This window comes from Acinonyx jubatus, chromosome B2 (genome assembly GCF_027475565.1).
Source record: "Acinonyx jubatus isolate Ajub_Pintada_27869175 chromosome B2, VMU_Ajub_asm_v1.0, whole genome shotgun sequence".
NCBI classification, from domain to species: Eukaryota; Metazoa; Chordata; class Mammalia; order Carnivora; family Felidae; genus Acinonyx; species Acinonyx jubatus.
Genome location: NC_069385.1, coordinates 10,881,918 through 10,899,684, shown reverse-complemented (window position 1 = coordinate 10,899,684; position 17,767 = coordinate 10,881,918). Strand labels below are relative to the sequence as shown.

The 17,767-nt window shown below is 40.3% G+C and overlaps 1 protein-coding gene across 11 annotated transcripts in view; it reads left to right on the top strand.

The window, feature by feature from the left end:
- Positions 1-17,767, top strand: part of ARID1B (AT-rich interaction domain 1B) — a 448,658-nt gene that overhangs the window by 133,515 nt on the left and 297,376 nt on the right. For all 11 annotated transcript variants that reach the window (XM_053222044.1, XM_027056567.2, XM_053222045.1 and 8 more), the window contains exon 3: positions 2,018-2,167. In XM_053222044.1, coding sequence (XP_053078019.1) covers positions 2,018-2,167 — 150 coding nt within the window. The remainder of the gene's footprint in view (positions 1-2,017; positions 2,168-17,767) is intronic.

Sequence of the window (17,767 nt, the reverse complement as noted above, 5' to 3'; positions counted from 1 at the left end):
TCTGCGGACTGCGGCCGTGGCTCTGTTGAACATTTGCTTGCAGTCCCAGCAGCCTACCTGGGCTCCCCTGCACCCTGACTTGCCCCCCGCCGCCTTTGGAGAGCTCGAATAGACCGTGAGGGTCTAACACGTGCTGCATGGCTGCTCCAGTGTTAGTCGCTGCCTACGACACGCTCTGTTGTTGTCCTTCTTAGAAAGTAGAGCCCCGCTCCCCAAACGGCACATTCATACTGTGTGTAAGGGTTTCTGTAAACCAGAAAGTCAACATATTAAAGTGCAATTCCCAGGGGAGTCGCCGGCTGTGTTGATTGAGCTTTACAGTAGTTTTAACACTGGCAAAAGTGTTATCCTAACTGCTTCAAATCAAACTGCAAAGATGCTTGTGTGAAATCTAGTATTAGATATCAAATCAACATATGGGTGCTGAACGGAAGGATATGTGTTGTGGTAGTATACGATATTCTAGCATGTGGAGTTGTATTTTATGGAAATTCTTTGGCTTGGCTTATGGCAGGGACATACATTCATTATGAGATATCAAGCTGTAAAATAAATAAAAGCAAAGAATTCAACTGTGCAGTTAAATGGTTTTCAGCACAAACTTGTCTGCTCTGCTAACGTAGGGTCTGCGTGATGAGGCATTTGTGAGCCATTGTGGCCAAACGTTCGTGATTGTTGTCGACAGACCTTGACGATAATCTAGATCAGGTCAGAAAGAAAATGAACTTTAGCTTTTGGCATTTTTCTCCTTTTTCTTCATTGTATGTCTTAACAAATTACCGTGCCAATTGGTGTTAGAGGCAAAGCGTTGAATATTTTTCTCCCTTTACCATTCCTTCTTTTTCCTCATTTGGTATTTTATAGCGATTGCGTTTTTAAATGTGTGTCTGGAACAGATCACTGAATCCTTGAGTATGTGGGCTCATGGGCTTCTAGTTCTGGGGGTTTTCAGGTGGACCATGTTGTTGTTAAGAGTGCCTTGGTCATCCTCGTCTCTGGAGTGCTTTTTGCTATCCTGATCCCGTTTTCCTTTTCCTCTGTTGTTCTCTCTTCCAATTGGAGGGGAAAAATAAGGCAATAGAGGTTTCATTTGAAAAAAAATTTAAAAGTATCATCCGTGGTGTATTACATGAGCAAAGATTATAAGGATGTTTAGGTTCGTGCAAATTAGAGATGGGGGAGGGAAGACTCATCTAGAACATTTTTGCCTGTGTCTTTGGCGTTTGCAGGGTAGTGCACTCTGCTTTACACCATTACGTGTTTCATCAAGTAGGAAAATACTATCTCACTATTAGATACGAATCCTTCCATCAAGAACTCATGTTGTTGGTTATATTGTGTTACATGCATAGTACTGTCTTTTAAAAGGGTTTTATTTGATTGTAAAGTGATGTAGTTTCTTTTTAGCAAGAACAGTAAATAGAATTGCTGATGTAACTGGTGTAGTATCTGCTGCTATGTAGTTGGGGCTTTTTGACCTTCGTTGAAACAAAAATACGCCCTATACAGGTACCCAAGCCACAAGCATCCTACAAAATAGTAGTAAGTGCGCTTGGACTGTTGGAGTTCATTTTCATTTTGAGCTTGGCACGAGAATGGATTAACATAATGCTCTTTTGACTTTCTTAGAGGCTAATTGTTTTTTTTTCTTAACATAACAGCATTTGATTAGTTTCACGTGTACAGTCTACACCTTGCCAACTCAGCAGAGGCCGACGTGTTTTAATGTCAGTATTAGGAAATGCCCCCCCCCCCCCCGCTGGATTTTTATGAGGTTATCAATATTTGATATCTGTTGAAATATTATTTTTTAAAACAAATCTTCTTTTTACTTCGTTGATAATATGTGTCCAGAAGACAGTATGGCGATTTATGTAATGGAGGGAAGATTAAAAATACTGAATTCAATTGCTTAGCCGAGAGTCCCCCGCACGTTGCTGAATCGAAACCGTATTTGACCGCCATGGATTGCACATTTTGACTCTTCTCGCTTGTGTTTTGCTCGTCTTGTCGACAGATGCCGCCTCAGTATGGACAGCAAGGCGTGAGTGGTTACTGCCAGCAGGGCCAGCAGCCTTACTACAACCAGCAGCCGCAGCCCCCGCACCTCACCCCGCAGGCGCAGTATCTGCCGCCCCAGCCCCAGCAGCGGTACCAGCCCCAGCAGGTGAGCGCAGCCGCTGGGCCCCGCCCCCGGCCCGGCCCTCCAGGTCTGTGTCCCAAGGCCAGACTGGGCTCTGACGCGTCTTCCCGTCCCGCCTGAAAGAGTCTGTTTTCAGTGGTGGTGGTGGTTGGGGGAGGGGGGATGTAATATTGAGAAAATGCCGAAGTACATCAGATCTGAACTGCTCGTTTGTTTACGGATGGATGTTCGAAATTGTAGAGTGGGAAGAATACGCTTATTCGGAAAAAATGGTTTCATCGACCATTTCATCTTGCTAGTTGGCACCTACATGGTATTCCCATGTTGAGCTTTTTGGGGGTTTTTGTTTTAATGGTAAGTGCTACTCTATCAAACACCGTTGCCTGTGCAACGTTACTCTTCTCAAGCTACCTCATGAACTGATAATCGCTTCAAAATACTAGAGGGAATCATGTACTTTAAGGATATTGAGCAGTGTGTAGTTTAAATTAGCCTCATTAAATAGTCTTTTACGTTATCGGGCTGTGTATTTCAGCTCCCGTGATCGGTAGAAAAATCGTACATACGCACGTGGTGAAATGATTCAGTCTCCTCTTGTTTTTTAGAGGTTGACACGGAGTGATAGGAAAGGGCTCTGTGAGCTCGGGACTCTTACTCTGAATCCAGATACACGTTTAATAGCACTTCCAGTGATATGCATCAAAATGTAACTTTCCATTTCATATTTTCCTTCTTTCTCTTTTCATGGGGTGGAGAGGGAAGGCAGTGACATTGATGATTCAGTTTTCAAAGTGCTTGCGCATGTTGAAGAGATTGTTGATGCTAAACAGGGTGAAAAAAAATATATGAAGTTTGGGGTGCCTGGGTGGCTCAGTCGTTAAGCGGCCAACTCTTGGTTTCGGCTTTGATCTCACGCTTTGTGATGTTGGGCCCCCGAGTTTGGCTCTGCGCTGACAGTACGGAGCCTGTGTGGGATTCTCTGTCTCTCCCCCTTCCCCTCTCGTGCTCTCATGTTCTCTCTTTCTCTAAAAATAAAATAAAGTTAAAAAAATAAATATGTGAAGCTTAATTTATTTTAATTTATTTTTATTTTTTTAAGTTTATTTTGTTTATTTAGAGAGAGAGTACGTGTTGCATGTGCTCAGGGGAGGGGCAGAGAGAGGGCGAGAGTGAATCCCAAGCAGGCTCCGCGTCAGCCAGCGAGGAACTGGAACTCACGAACCTTGAGATCATAACCTAAGCCTAAGTCAAGAGTCAGATGCTTAATTGACTGAGCCACCCATGCGCCCTTGAAGCTTAATTTTAATTCAGCTGATTTCTTAAGTATTTTCTTGGGTTCTTTGGAATCTTTTCCCCTGTGACTTCTATTTAAGAGTTTTAAAGAGTTTATGACTTTAAACAAAACATGTTAAAACAGCAGAGATTGAAATCCTGTAGAATCTTGTGGGGTTTTTTTTTGTAAATGTTTTCAAAATTCTGATACTAGATGAAGGAATTTATGGAGGTAGGAATGTATATTTCAGTTATATGGTCTAGTCTTGTATTAAGATGTGGGAGAATTAAATAATCTTCCAATATCGTTTTTTTAAGTGAGAGAAACTAGTGTCTGAGTTTATGATATAGAAAGTTCTAGGCTTTTTCAAGGGCTTTCAGCACCTGATTGAACTTCTTGGTAGACACAGGACGTTTTCTCATGCCATCAAAATTTAAGAAGGACTGAATAGAGAGATTACGTTAGTATATTACTTTGGTGTGCTAAAATAAATCTCTGATTGTAAAACCAATCTGATTAAGGATTCTGAGCGCCTGGCATTTCCTTGGAGACCAGGCTCAAATTTACTTCCTTTATGAAGCATTCACTGATGTCTTCTATCACGTGGCAATTAGTTATTTAATAGCCTTCACATTTAAATATTTAAAGCATACTTCAGGTGAAATCTTATTTTAATGAATACTATTTTAATGTGCTTGGTTTAGGACTATTTTATGCTTTGCTACTACCATTATTTTATTGATTTGAGTGTGGCAGATTATATGGTAGGAAATACTATATGTAGAACCATGGCTCTCTAATGTGATTATTGTCATTCCTGTATGTTCTGAGGGAGAGAAAACATTTTTTGAACTCTAGGAGAAAGGTTTTCTTGTTTTCATACTCCCCACCTGTAGAATGTTTTTTAACTTTCGGTAAGTTCATTATGGGACAAAGAGGTGGAGATCAGAGACGTTTATGTGGCTGAATCAGAGGGTCTTGTTTGACAGGAAGAACTTCGGTATTTAGGGAGTTAGACGTTCAGATAGATTTGGGAAGTTTGCCTAGGAAATTAGAGTTAGCATTTTGGATATGGTTAGCACCTCCCAAAACAACGTAACAATGACCAACAGGATATTTTCAAAATCAAGCTGAATTTTACTAAGAATGTGTAATTCTGAATTCACATACATTTAAAAACCACAGGAAGCTCAACTGTATTTAATGTAGTGAGCCAGTATTTCCTAACAGACAAAACATTCTTTTCTGCACACTTTCTTGTTTCCAAACAGCGTAACGTGGTCTATTGATTTTTATATTAGGGAATCAGTCAGCAAATAATACTTTGTGTCTTTTGTTAATAGGATTGATACAAAAAGTGATTTTCGGGTTCCATGAAGACACTTCACTCTGTGTCTTTAACATTTGTCAACGTGTTATGTTTTGAATAATCAATACATTCGTATATTTCAAAAAGTATGAGGAAAGGATACAGATAAGCTTCCCAGCACAGTCCTCCTGAGGAGTTTAGCCCCACCTCACCCAGATAACCACGTGAGTAGGCTATCTTGCATCTTTCTGGAGTATGTTTATACAGAAGAGCAAGATACCGTATTTTAGTATTAAATTATTAAATGTTTGTTTAGTTTTGAGATAGAGAGAGGACATGTGTGTGTGCAAGCAGAGGAGGTACAGAAAGAGAGGGAGGGAGAGAGAGAATCCCAGGCAGGCTCCATGCTGTCAGCACAGAGCCCGACACGATCCACAAACCACAGGATCGTGACCAAAACCCAGAGTCAGATGCTTAACTGACTGAACCACCCAGGTGCCAAGATTCCATATTTAAATTTTTACTCCACTTTCCCACAAATGGTGGCATACTGTAACATGCACACTTTTCTGTTCTTTCTTGTCCTCCTCTCCCACCCACTTAAGGGTAGTTTCTGTCGAACTTGCCAAAGGAGCACGTTAAAGTAACCCTTCATTCTTTTTCATAGCTTCCTTTCATTTTATGGACACACCGCGATATATTTAACCAGTTCCCTTTTGATGGTCATTTAGATTAGTTTAAATTATTTGCACTTCAAACGAGACTGCCGAGATAAACTTTGTATATGTATCATTTTGTAAATGTGCGAGTCTATCTGTAGGATAAATTCCCGGAAGTGGGACTAGTGTGTCAATGGGTGTATGCAGTTACAGTTTTGGTAAATATTGCCAGATCATTCCTTTGAGGGGTCGTACCAATGTATACTCACACTATCAGTGTGTCAGAGTACCGGTTTCCCTACACTCGTGCCAGTAGCATGGTTTTTACTAAGCTTCTGGATTTTTGCCAGTCTGATAATGTAATTTTAATTTGCATTTATCTTGTTTTGAGTTCTGTTGAATGTTTTATATACTTAAAAGCATTTGCATTTCTTTTTTTTTTTTATTGTGAATTCACACCTTTTTATCTTGAATTTTTCTATTCAATTGTTGGTCTTTTAAAAGTTGATTTAATAAAAACCTATATATATTAGGAAGACTGGATCTTTGCCTGTGATATGAGTTACCAACCACCCTCCCTCACCTTGTCATTCATCTTTTGACGTTAATTATGGTTTATTTGTTTGTTTGATCTTGCAGAGGGGCTTTTTAAATTTTAAAAGGTATGTATGTAGTCAAAATTATCACTCTTTTAAGATCTCTGGATTTTTTTTTTTTTTAAGTGTGAGTTTGAGCCTTCCACACTCCAGAGTTTACAAAGGAACTCTCCCATGTTATTTTGGGAGTATTTTCATGGATTCGGTTTTACATTTCACTTACCCTAATCCAGCTTAACTGGGTTTTTTTTGGTTTTTTTTTTGGTTTTTTTTTTTGCCAGATCTTTAAGTGCCTTCTCTTGTGTAAGCTATTATGTTAGGGCTCTACAGAGAAACAGAATGTGTGTGTGTGTGTGTGTGTGTGTGTGTGTGTACACATATTCACATATCCTATTTGGTTAGGATAAAGAGATTTGTTGTAAGGAATTGGCTTATACAATTATGGAAGCTGGCAAGTACAGAACCTGCATTGTGAGCCAGCAGGTGGAGATTCAGGAGAGCTGACGGAGGTGATGAAGTCTGAAGGCAGTCTGCTGGACTGCAATTCCAAGTAATTCCTGGAATTACTTGAAGAGGTTGGTCTTTTTGCTCTATTCATGCTTCAACTGATGGCCTACCCACCTTACTCAAAGTCACTGATTTAAATGTTAATTTCATCCAAAAGCACTTTCCAAGTTGACCCATAGAATTAACCATTACAGTTACCTTTCCCCAATTGATTGGAGATGCCCCTTTTATTATTTGCTTGGATTCCCGAAGGTATAATGTTTGGGGTTATTCTGGGGTTTTTGTTCTTTTTCATGGGTTCCTTTTTAAAAAAGTTTATTTATTTATTTTTGGAGAAAGAGAGTGAGAGAGTGCACACATGGGGACGGACAGAGAGAAAGGGAGAGAGAGGGAGAGAGAGAGAGAGAGAGAGAGAGAGAGAGAGAGAGAGAGAGAGAGAATCCCAAGCAGGCTCTGTGCCATCAGCGCAGAGCCCGATGTGAGGCTTGAACTAACGAACCATGAGATCAATCATGACCTGAGCTGAGATTAAGAGTTGGAGACTTAATAGACTGAGCCACCTAGGTGCCCCTCTTTGGTCCTTCTATTAATGTACTCCAGTACTTCATTGTTTTTAGGTGTTTTTGATTTCCTTTAGAACATTCTTTCAAAAAGAACAGTCGTACTTTTTTGTTAGAATTAGTTGTCTATATTTTATATTTTTGTTGCCACTGTAAATTGTGTCCTTTTCAAAATTCATCTTCTCACTGTTATCAGTGTATATAAATCTAGTGCAATTTATATGTTAAATTTTTTTTTTGTTTAGCAGCTCTTTAAATTCTTGTTAATTCTAACAACATGTAGGTTCTCTCAGGTTTTCTTAATTTTTAAAACAAAGCTGCTTTTTTTTTTTAGAAGAAATCACCCCATTCTCCCTTGTCTTATCTTTTTGCAGACTAGCTTCCCCAAAGCATTGTTGGAGAGGGCTATCCATTCTTGTATTCTCTGAGACTTAAAAGAAGGCTTTCAGCATTTATCATTAAGTATAATGTTTGTTTACTTGTTTATTTAATTTAGTGACTGCCCACTACTAGGTAGCGAAGTACCTTTCTTTTTCTAGTTTGCGAAGGGATTTTATCATGAATGAATGCCAAAATTTATCTTATGTGTTATTTTAATAACTATTGAGATGAACACTTTGTTTTTCTCCTGTAATCCATCGTTGGGGGTATGTTATGTGTGTCTTTTTGTTTTAAAGTATTAAACCAAACATGCTTTCTGGAATCATCCCAGCTACATGATGTATTATTAATCTTTTTATACATCACTGAGCTCAGTTTGTGGATCTCTCTTTAGGTTTCTTGACAGTGTTCGTGAATGAGATTGACTTGTAATTATCCTTGTAAGGTTTTGGTGTCTGTATTAGGGAGTTTTATAAAATGAATTGGAGACTGGTCCCTTTGTAAATCTCCTGGAAGAGTTTATGTTAAAGTTTGGAATTATCTGTTTTTTGAATGGTAGAAGTTATCTGTAAAACCATAAAGGAATGTATACCTCTTGATTATTAGCTTTTGTCCCTTTCCTGACTTTTGACTTTTGATCTTATTTCCTTCGTGAATATAGGTGTATTCACGTAATCAATTTCTTCTTGAGTCAGCTTTCTGCCTTTATATATACATGGATTATATTTATATATGTGTATATACGTATACACAACACTTTGTATATCCCTACATATTAGGAATTTATTTCATCCAGTTTTTCAAATTTATTAAGAAGGTTGTTCATATAATAGTCATCATTAATTTCTATGACATTCAGAGTTAAAGGCATTTAATCCATAACATTTTCCTTTTTTTATATTCTTTTCTTTCAAGTTTACTTATCTTGTGTGTGTGAAGAGAGAGCATGTGCATGCATAGGAGAGGCAGAGAGAGAGGATATGAATATCCCAAGCAGGCTTCCTGTTGTCAGCGCAAAGCCTGACATGGGGTTCAATCCCACAAATAGGAGATCACGACCGGAGCCGAAATCAAGAGTCCAACGCTTCATGGACTGAGTCACCCAGGCGCCCCTGTCCTGCTTTACATGTTACTGGTGTTTATTTTGCTGTTCTTTCTTCAAGCAAGTGAATGCTTAGCTTATTCAAAACATGTTTGTCTGATGAAGCAAAATAGAAGACCAAAAAATTTCTTCTTAAGTATTGCTTTGGCTGAATGTCTCCAATTTTGATGTGCATTATTTTTGTTTTCTTTTGGTTCTAAGAATTTTCTTATTTCCCTTCATTTTTTGTTTTTTGGAAGACAGTTTTATCGAGTCCCTGGTTTTATATTCTGTTCCCTAGGAAAGAACGATGTATGTTTTTGCCAGTTGCCTGTGGACGCGAGTCATCTGGAACCACATTTTGAGTCTTACTGTACAAAAATTCTTACTGGGCTGATAAACAGAATGATACAGTGGGGGTCTATGTTCCACCGTAATTCCTCGCACTTACTGGCCTAGTCATGTTCAGATATCCCCAGCTGTTGTCAGAATGCCTTTATAGTATTTTGGGATTTTTTTTTTTCCCCAAGCAGAATTCAGAAAGACATGTAATCCATTGATTTGGTCCTTAAGTCTTTTTATCTGGAACGGTTTCTTCTTCCCCATCCCCATTAGAGCCTTTGGCACGTTGGAAAACTGAGTCAACTGCCTTGTGAAATGGCTTGGCTTGGAGTTTTCTCTTGCTGCGGCTTAATGTGTTCACCTAGCCCCTCTAATCCTGTAAGGTCAACGATTTTTTGTGTGTGTGGTTGTGGTAAATCATGTCCCCAAAATGTAGGGCATTGTTTCTGTTCAAATGAGGGGTGTACGACCCTCTCTGTGAGTAAGGAAGCCTCCAAGTGGTTCTAGCCCTGCTTGTCCAATGAGCGAGACCAGCCTTCACCTTTACACCCGGGTCAGATTCCTTACTGACAAAATTTGTGAGCATAGAACATGCCGGTGGCTTTTTAGGTCACCAAGTTTCAGGCAGTTTGTTACACATCATTACTGACTAACGTGGTTTGAGTACCTCATAGGTGATGCGGTGAGTGTATTACATCAGGATAAACATCAATGTTTTGTCGTCCCACAGTAGTGGTGTTCAGATTGATCAGTGGGTTCAGGTGGTGATGGCCTTTGGGACCACTTTACATAGAATTATCTTCTTGAGGTTTTTGCAGACCACACCATTAAGTGTTAATTTTGACCAGAAACCCTGATGAAGGTTAGCCTGTGGTTGCTAATTCTCAGTGGAGCCATTTTTAAATTCCTCCTACCTCTGAGTATCAAGTTCAAGACAGGTATTTTTCTGTTCTCTTTAGTGGGTTTTCATATTCTCCAATAATGGGCATAGCCCCTCTTAGTCCCTGATTTATTTGAGATGTATGGTCTCATATTTTACGCCCTTTTGGCAGGCCGTAGACTTTTCCTTTTCTCTGTTCCCTGTATAGTCCAGAAATGGAAAGTTAAAATCTATAGCAAGCCAGCTTCTACTGTACCGCTCTTACTTTCTGTGTTCTTGGTTTACTTTCTGTTTGTTTTTGGTTTTAATCGCATTCATGCCAAGTCTGTGATCCGTTTAAAAGGCATTTTTTTAGTATTTTAGATATTTAAATCAATAGACATTTAGAATATCTAATCTGCCATATGGCTAGAACTGGTCCTCTTCCATTTTTCTAGTTCTTTTTTGGATATCCTTAACACAGTTTGAAATGATAATAAGCATGTAATATAGTAGTTTATAACATACAGAGAGTACATTCCCATTTTGTAATGAAATTTTTCTAACGTCTCCTTTATTCTTTGGAAATTTCATAGTTAATATGTTAGCTACATAAAATTTGTAGATAATACGTTACCTACACAAAATTTGAAGCAAGGCAGAATGATGTACTATGTGAATAAACTATCATATTAATTAAATGCTTAGGCATGATTACACATAGGCACTTACATGTGTCTGTGCGGTCACTGAACTTGGCAGCTACGAGAATGTTGCATTAGCAGCTCTGATGTCTTTTTTTTTAATATATATATAATTTTTTTTTTTTTTGAGAGAGAGCAAGCATGTCAGTGAGCACAAGTGGAGGAGGGGCAGAGGGAGGGAGAGAGAACTTAAGCAGGCTCCACTCTCAGTGTGGAGCCCGACAAAGGGCTTGATCTCATGACCCTGAGATCATGACCTAAGCGGAAATCAAGAGTCCGATTCTGACCACCAGGCGTCCTGGCAGCTCCAATATCTTCAGCAGGGTTGTCAGCAGTGATTCATCTTTTAAAATGGCGAGCAACTCTTGGTCAAAATCTGAACAAAACAAAGTATAATCTTCCCTTAATATATAGAGTAGTTTTAGTCTTGGAAATTTCAGTATGTAATAAAATTATTATTTTTTAATGATTATTTATTTTAGAGAGAGAGCGTGTGTGTGTGCACGCTAAGTTGGCGGGGGGGCAGAGAGAGGGGCACAGAGAATCCCAGGTAGGCTCCGCGTTGTCAACACAGAGCCCATCGCAGGGCTCAAACCCACGAACTGTGAGATCATGACCTGAGCTGAAGTTGAAGTCAGATGTTTAACCACCGGAGCCACGCAAGTGCCCTGTAATAAAATTATTTTAAGAATAGTTTGTTTTTATATGCAAAATGGAGTTCAGTTTTAACCTCCAACAAATAATTAGCTTTTTGTGTGATTTTGTTTAAATCTAGATGAAAGGCGGACTTTTGAAAGTAGTGTGGAACATCTTGTCATGTTGTAGGATAACCTCACATTCCTGCCCTCCACCCACTACATTTCACTGGAGTTTCTTAAACTTGTGACAACTGTCTTGAAATCTTGTCAACACATATAACTCCTATGCTTCCTTATTTTTTCTGAAAGAAAATTCATATGTAATATGAGGTGCCTCTTAATAAAATCTCAGGCATCAGTCTGATGTCCCAAATGTAATGGGAAGGGTGGAGAGTAGTTCATAGTAAACTACTGTGTTTCCTAAGTAAACACACAGACATGTCCATGTGAGCAGACTTGTCAGAGACAGTCAGAGGCCAGCACCTGTGTGTGTAGTAACCGTCCGTGAACTCTGCTGAGCAAATGAGGCCTTACAGGTACATTGCATGGACAACTCGAAATCATGAGCAGGGTTCAAATCCATGAGATTTATTACCACACAACAGCAATTATATAAAATGAAAGTATAGAACATTTTAGTAACATGTTCACAGAGCTGTTTGATAAAAAGGGAAGTTACCGCCAAGTGAGGCAATGTATCCTAAACTTGAAAATGAAGTACACATACACAGTGCAAATCAGTAAGAATGCTATCTATGCCGTTGAAGCTTTTCTTTTGACCCTATGTGTATCTTTTAAATGATCTACAGTAAACCTGTAATGTGTATAATATTTTAAAATATTGCATAACAGATGCTACAATAATGACAAAATAAAAGGAATTACCAGTTTCAGCCGTGGAGCAGATTAGATATTCTGAGTGTCTCTAGGGTGGCCCAGAGCTTGGTGAGACACACAGTCAGTTGCTCTTTCGTTTTCACTGTTTCCCACAGCTCTCGTGCCATCCTCCTTGCCCAGCAAAAATTCCAAGTCTGTCACCGTCCTTACTCTTTTGTGTCTACTCTTAATTACATTATGCCGTCCCCTCCCTTCCCGGTCTTACAAACCTGCTTAAGCAACCCTGGTGAAACCCATCTCCTTGCCTCCTCCAGGGGCATGGGGTAGGGAAGGACACAGGGAAGACTCTTACTGCTTTAAGTTCATGACTGCTGATGTCAGCTAACACGTGTCCTGTATCTCCACTTGCCCCAGGGCTGTTGCACGTTCCCCTCGGTCTTCGGCTCTCCGCGTTTTGAGCTGGTGATGCTGTTTCCTTCTTCGTTGAAGAAATACAAGCAGTCAGGAGAACTTAATGTACCAACCAACCTGTGTCTGCCCATACCCTGTGCCTTCTGGTGTATTCTGGCTGAAATCTCACGTTCTGTGTGCATAGCTTTCCCACGTCCCTTCTCTAACACCACCATCACTTTCCCTTTCGGTCACTCCCATCAGAATTCAACCATGCCATGCACGCGTTCAGCCTTGCGTGGTTGAACACCTATAATAGGAGTGACCAAAAAAACCCACCTTTCTTGACCCGAACCAATAACAGTTCTCTATTCAGTCACTGTTGCCATTTACTGCTTATCCTTTGAATTGACTCCGGACAGGCTTTTATTTTAACCACTCTGCTGACACAGCTCTTTTCAAAGCTGCCCATGTTTTTACCTGTTGTGCAGTCCAGCCGGCAGTTGTCTTTCTTCCCGATGTCACCTGTCAGGAGCGTTTGATGCAGGTGATGGCATTTTCCTTCTTGGAGCACCTTTCTTGCTTGTTTCCTGGAATGCCACTCTCTCCTGCCTTTCCTTTTACCTTGCTGGCCACTCTGTGCTCTCCTTTGCTGGCTTTTCTTTGTCTCCCTGACCTTCAAATGTTGGCCTGTGGTCAGGGCTCAGTGTTGGAGCCTCTTCTGTCTTTACACACCTTACCTGTGTGATCTCATTTAGCCTTCTGGCTTTGGAGTGCCGTCTAGAGGCTATGATTTTTAAATCTATTTCTGCAACTTGGACCTCTCTCCTCCATTCTGTAACTGTGTGCCCAGCTCCTACTTGGCATCTCCAAATGGATGTCTTCTGAAACTCTGAAACAGGCTTCTGAAACTCGTATATCCAAAGCAATACTCAGGACTCTCACTTCTTCCTCCACAAACCTGCTCTTCTGTATTTTCCCTCTATCTCAGATTTTCTGTAACACTTTGGACAGAAACTTTGAACTCCTTAATCTCTTTCTTTCTTTCTTTTTAAGATTTTTTTTAATGTTTATTTATTTTGAGAGAGAGAGACAGAGCATGAGTGGAGGAGGGGGCAGAGAGAGAGGGAGACACAGACTACAAAGCAGGCTCTAGGCTCTGAGTTGTCAGCACAGAGACCCATGTGGGGCTCGAACTCACAAGACATAAGATCATGACCTGAGCCGAAGTCAGATGCATAACCAACTGAGCCCCCTGGGCGCCTCATGATCTCTTTCTTTCAAACCCATTCTACCTCCAAAATATAGTCAGTATCTAAGTAGTTCTCACTGGTTTTATTGCTACCATATTGGGCTGAGGCATCATGATGTCTTTACTTGAAGTGTTCCAGTAGCTCCTAACTGGTCCCCACCTTCTAGTGCCCTTATTCACTATAGAATACAGCAGCCAGATAGATGCTTTATGGTGCCTGGTGCCACCAGGTTGTGCACCCTCCCCATCCCCTCCTGGCCATCTTGCTGCGCTCATCTCAAGGCATTTTTACTTATTGTTCACTCTGTCTGGAAGGCTCTTCTTCCAGATGGCCACAGGGCTTTTCCTTGGAAGTCTTCCAAGGAAGACTTACTTCTTCCAGGCCTTTACTCAGATGATAGCTCATCAGGCAAGCCTCCTTCCCTGACCACTGTGTGTACAACAAAGCAACCCTCTTTCTCCTTTTCACTTGACCATGATTTCCTTTTCTCCATGGCCCCGATCACTATGTGGCATATTACATACTTCCCCTGTTTTCTTTTGTGATTCCCCTATTAGAATATAAGCTTTATGAGGGAAAGGACTTTGTTTTGTCCCCACTGTGTCCCCAGTACTGAGCACAAAGTAGAAACACAGGATTTACATGTTGACCTAATCATTCAGTTTATTTGCTTATTTTTTGAGAGAGAGAGAAAGAGATGGAGAGAGAGCGAGCATGAGCTGGGGAGGGGCAGAGAGGGGGGGGGGGGGAGGGAGGGAGAGGGAGACACAGAATCTGAAGCAGGCTCCAGGCTCTGAGCTGTCAGCACAGAGCCCGATGTGGGACTCCAACCCACGAGCTGTGAGATCACAACCTGAGCGAGCCAAAGTCAGATGTCCAACCGATTGAGCCACTCAGGCATCCTTTGACTTAATTGTTCAAAAATACATACTTTTTTAAATTTACTAGTACATAGTAAGTGGACTTTACAGTGTTGAAGAAGATAAACATTTACTGCCAAGTATTTAGACCTGGAAAATTCTTTTGATATTGCAGACAGTGCTTTATTGGACATTTTTATAGGTGATTCCATTATGCCCTGTGTGTGCATGTATGTGTGTGCCCACATGCATATATTTTTACCTCCTGTAAACTTCCCCAGTGGTATTTCTGGGTAAAAGAACATTTTAAAGACATGGTGTTTTACCAAATTCCTCTCCAGAAGTTTTTAAGAAATGATATCCCCAGCCAGCTCACTTGTATACATTTTAATATTTATTTTTCCAATAATACTTACATTATTTTTAGTAAGGATTCTACATAGTTGTTTTTTGAGCCCCAGCAGTGTTAAAGAGACTTCACAGAATTTTGAACTAGATATAGAACCTGCCTGATGTGTTATTGTGGTCATAGACTGAATAGATAATAGAAATTTGATTTCATCAACAAGAAGTACACAGCTGGACATGTATAATTTTTTGATTTACCTTCAACTCAGAGGCTCCTAAATTATCCCAGGTTCTTATTGTTTGCTTCCATTACCATTTGTTTCTTTTTCTCTGCTCATTTTAGGGGGGCAGAACTAGGACTACAATGTAAGAGTAGGCCTGCTTGATTCTTCCTGTCGTAGACTGAGGGAATAACTAGCGAACAGTGAAGTGGACTCTTCATTTGGCAAACCTTGCATTTACTCAACCCTCTGACATTCCCTTCTCGTTTTTAAACAATTTTTTAGCATTTATTATTTTGGAGAGAGAGAGACAGAATGTGAGTGGGGGAGGGGCAGAGAGCGAGGGAGACACAGAATCCGAAGCAGGCTCCAGGCTCCAAGCTGTCAGCACAGAGCCTAACGAGGGGCTCGAACCCATGAACTGTGAGATCATGACCTGAGCCGAAGTCGGAGGCTCAATCAACTGAGCCGCCCAGGGCGTCCCTCTGACATTTCCTTCTTAAAGGGTATTCATTTTTAAGGCTTTTTTTTTTTTTTTTTTTTTTTTTTTTTTTTAAGAATAGCTATTTGACGAAGTTGCTTCCATTTTAAAGTGTTTTTGCATCCTTGCTTACTTCCTCAAACTGCTTTAGCTAAGATTTGATATTGTTGTATAGGAGGGAGAACCTCCTTTAATGCCAAAAGTTCTTACTTTTTGTTTTGTTTTAAAGTTTCCACTTGCCTTCCATTTCATCAATTTCGGGTCATGAAGTATTATGTCCCTGTTTATTTCCTGGTTCGCTGTCCCCTCCTGGCAAACTCTCATCACCTTTCTCTCTCCTCCTTGTACCTGTAGACTCATAATCTTTTCCTTTTTATCTCGAATTCCTCTTCCTCTCAACTCCAGTGTCGAGCGATGCTAGAGAAGAAAGCGGTCCTGCTTTCTCTTGTGGCACCGGCTTCTCGGGGGCCTTTCACCCAGTGGCTCCTACTGGATGCACCTGTTAGGTGTCAGAGGCAGTGTTCCAAGAATCCGGTAACCTGCAGGGAGCCGCGTGGTGCAGAAACCAGCCTGACTGTCCACCCCCTTTCCTTTGACAGTGGTCTTCTGTTGATTCAGCTCCATCCCTAGGACTGTGACGTTTGGCAGCCAGAACCTTTTCTCTATTTTCGTGGCTCTGAACTACAATGTTGTTTTCATAGCCAGAACAATCTTTTCTTTCCTTAGAGAAGATTTGTAGGAAGTAACTCCATTCAGATAAGTTCCAGTTTATTTAAAGAGAATATATCAGGATGAATCTTTTTGAAAACCCAAGTATAAAGCAGTGAGAGAATTGCGCACTTTGCCTTTTTAGGTATGGTTTTTCTTCTAGCTGATAGAGCTGTCTGACTCTTGAAAAATACTGAGTATTAGGAATGCATACAAGGTACAACTTTATCTTTTTATTTTTTTTTTCCCTTTTCTTCCTCTGGTTTATTGGGAAAATTGAAGAAGACAAAAAGTAGAACATAAACCATTTACCGAAGGCCTTTGTGACTGAGAATGTTTTATATGTTGGGAATTCAGCGATTAATCACGTATCTCATCTGCGGGAGCTGCTGGTTGAAGGAAGGGTAGGCGTGGCCAGAAAATGACAGTACGGTGGGAGACGTGCGTTTTCAAGCTGTGACTGGATGTTGGTAAAGGTGTCTCAGAGGAAGTTTTGAAGGATGAGTAAGAGTTTGCTGGTGAGAGAAGAAATGATCTTGGGGCAGGACCAACTCTTTGTTAGTGAGAAGAGAGGTAACATCCAACCATGAATGGAACTGAATTAGCCTGGAAGTCTGGTTAAAATAGTCAAGGTCGTTTAGAAGGAACGTGTTAATTGTGCCTGGAACTGGTGACTTAGGCCACTTTTCCTCACTGATTAAAAATGAAATAAAAGGTGGGGGGGGGCACCTGGGTGGCTCAGTCCGTTAAGCGACCGACTTTGGCTCAGGTCATGATCTCGCAATTTGTGAGTTTGAGCCCCACGTCGGGCTCCATGCTGACAGCTCAGAGCCTGGAGCCTGCTTCCGATTCTGTGTCTCCCCCTCTCTCTACCCCTCCCCTGCTCATGCTCTTTGTCTCTCTGTCTCTCAATAATAAATAAATGTTAAAAAAATTTTTTTTAATGAAATAAAAGGTTATTCAATAATTTCTTTAAACAGAAAATAGTACAAACTGAGCAGTTAACTTTTAACACTGGATTACCAAATATCGAACCACGTGGAACTCTAAGTCTACTTTGGTACTAGCATTTCAATTGTATTTTCTAAAATACCGCTTTATTTAGACATCTTCACGGTCAGCAGTTTTCAAAAGGAGTTACGGTAAACTTGAAAGTATTTGGCAAATGGGCATCATTTTGAAAAGAAGATAGCATTTAAGCATGAGTGTAAAATACTTTAGAATTAATAACTTGCCACTCAAGTCACTTTTTAAAAGGAGTTCCGAGGTTTCATTACGAATAGTGGCAGTGATCCATTGTGGCACAAATATCTCTTTATTATTATTGTTATTTAATTATTTAACCTATGTTTCTTCCTACTTCTGTGACACAACGTTAATTTATAAGCTGCTCCTTTTTCAGCTTTTGGGGGGAAATTGCTCGTACGAGCCCTGTGTCAAGTCGCTCTAGTGCTCACCTCATTTGTGGGATTTTGTTATGAAAAAGCAAAGAGAAGGACATCTATAGTTTGTCGCCATTAATTGCCTAGCATTTAGATAGATATTGACACAGGAGTCTATTAATTAACTTGATAATAAAAACTATTGGAGTGTAGGTTGATACAAATTATTCTGTTT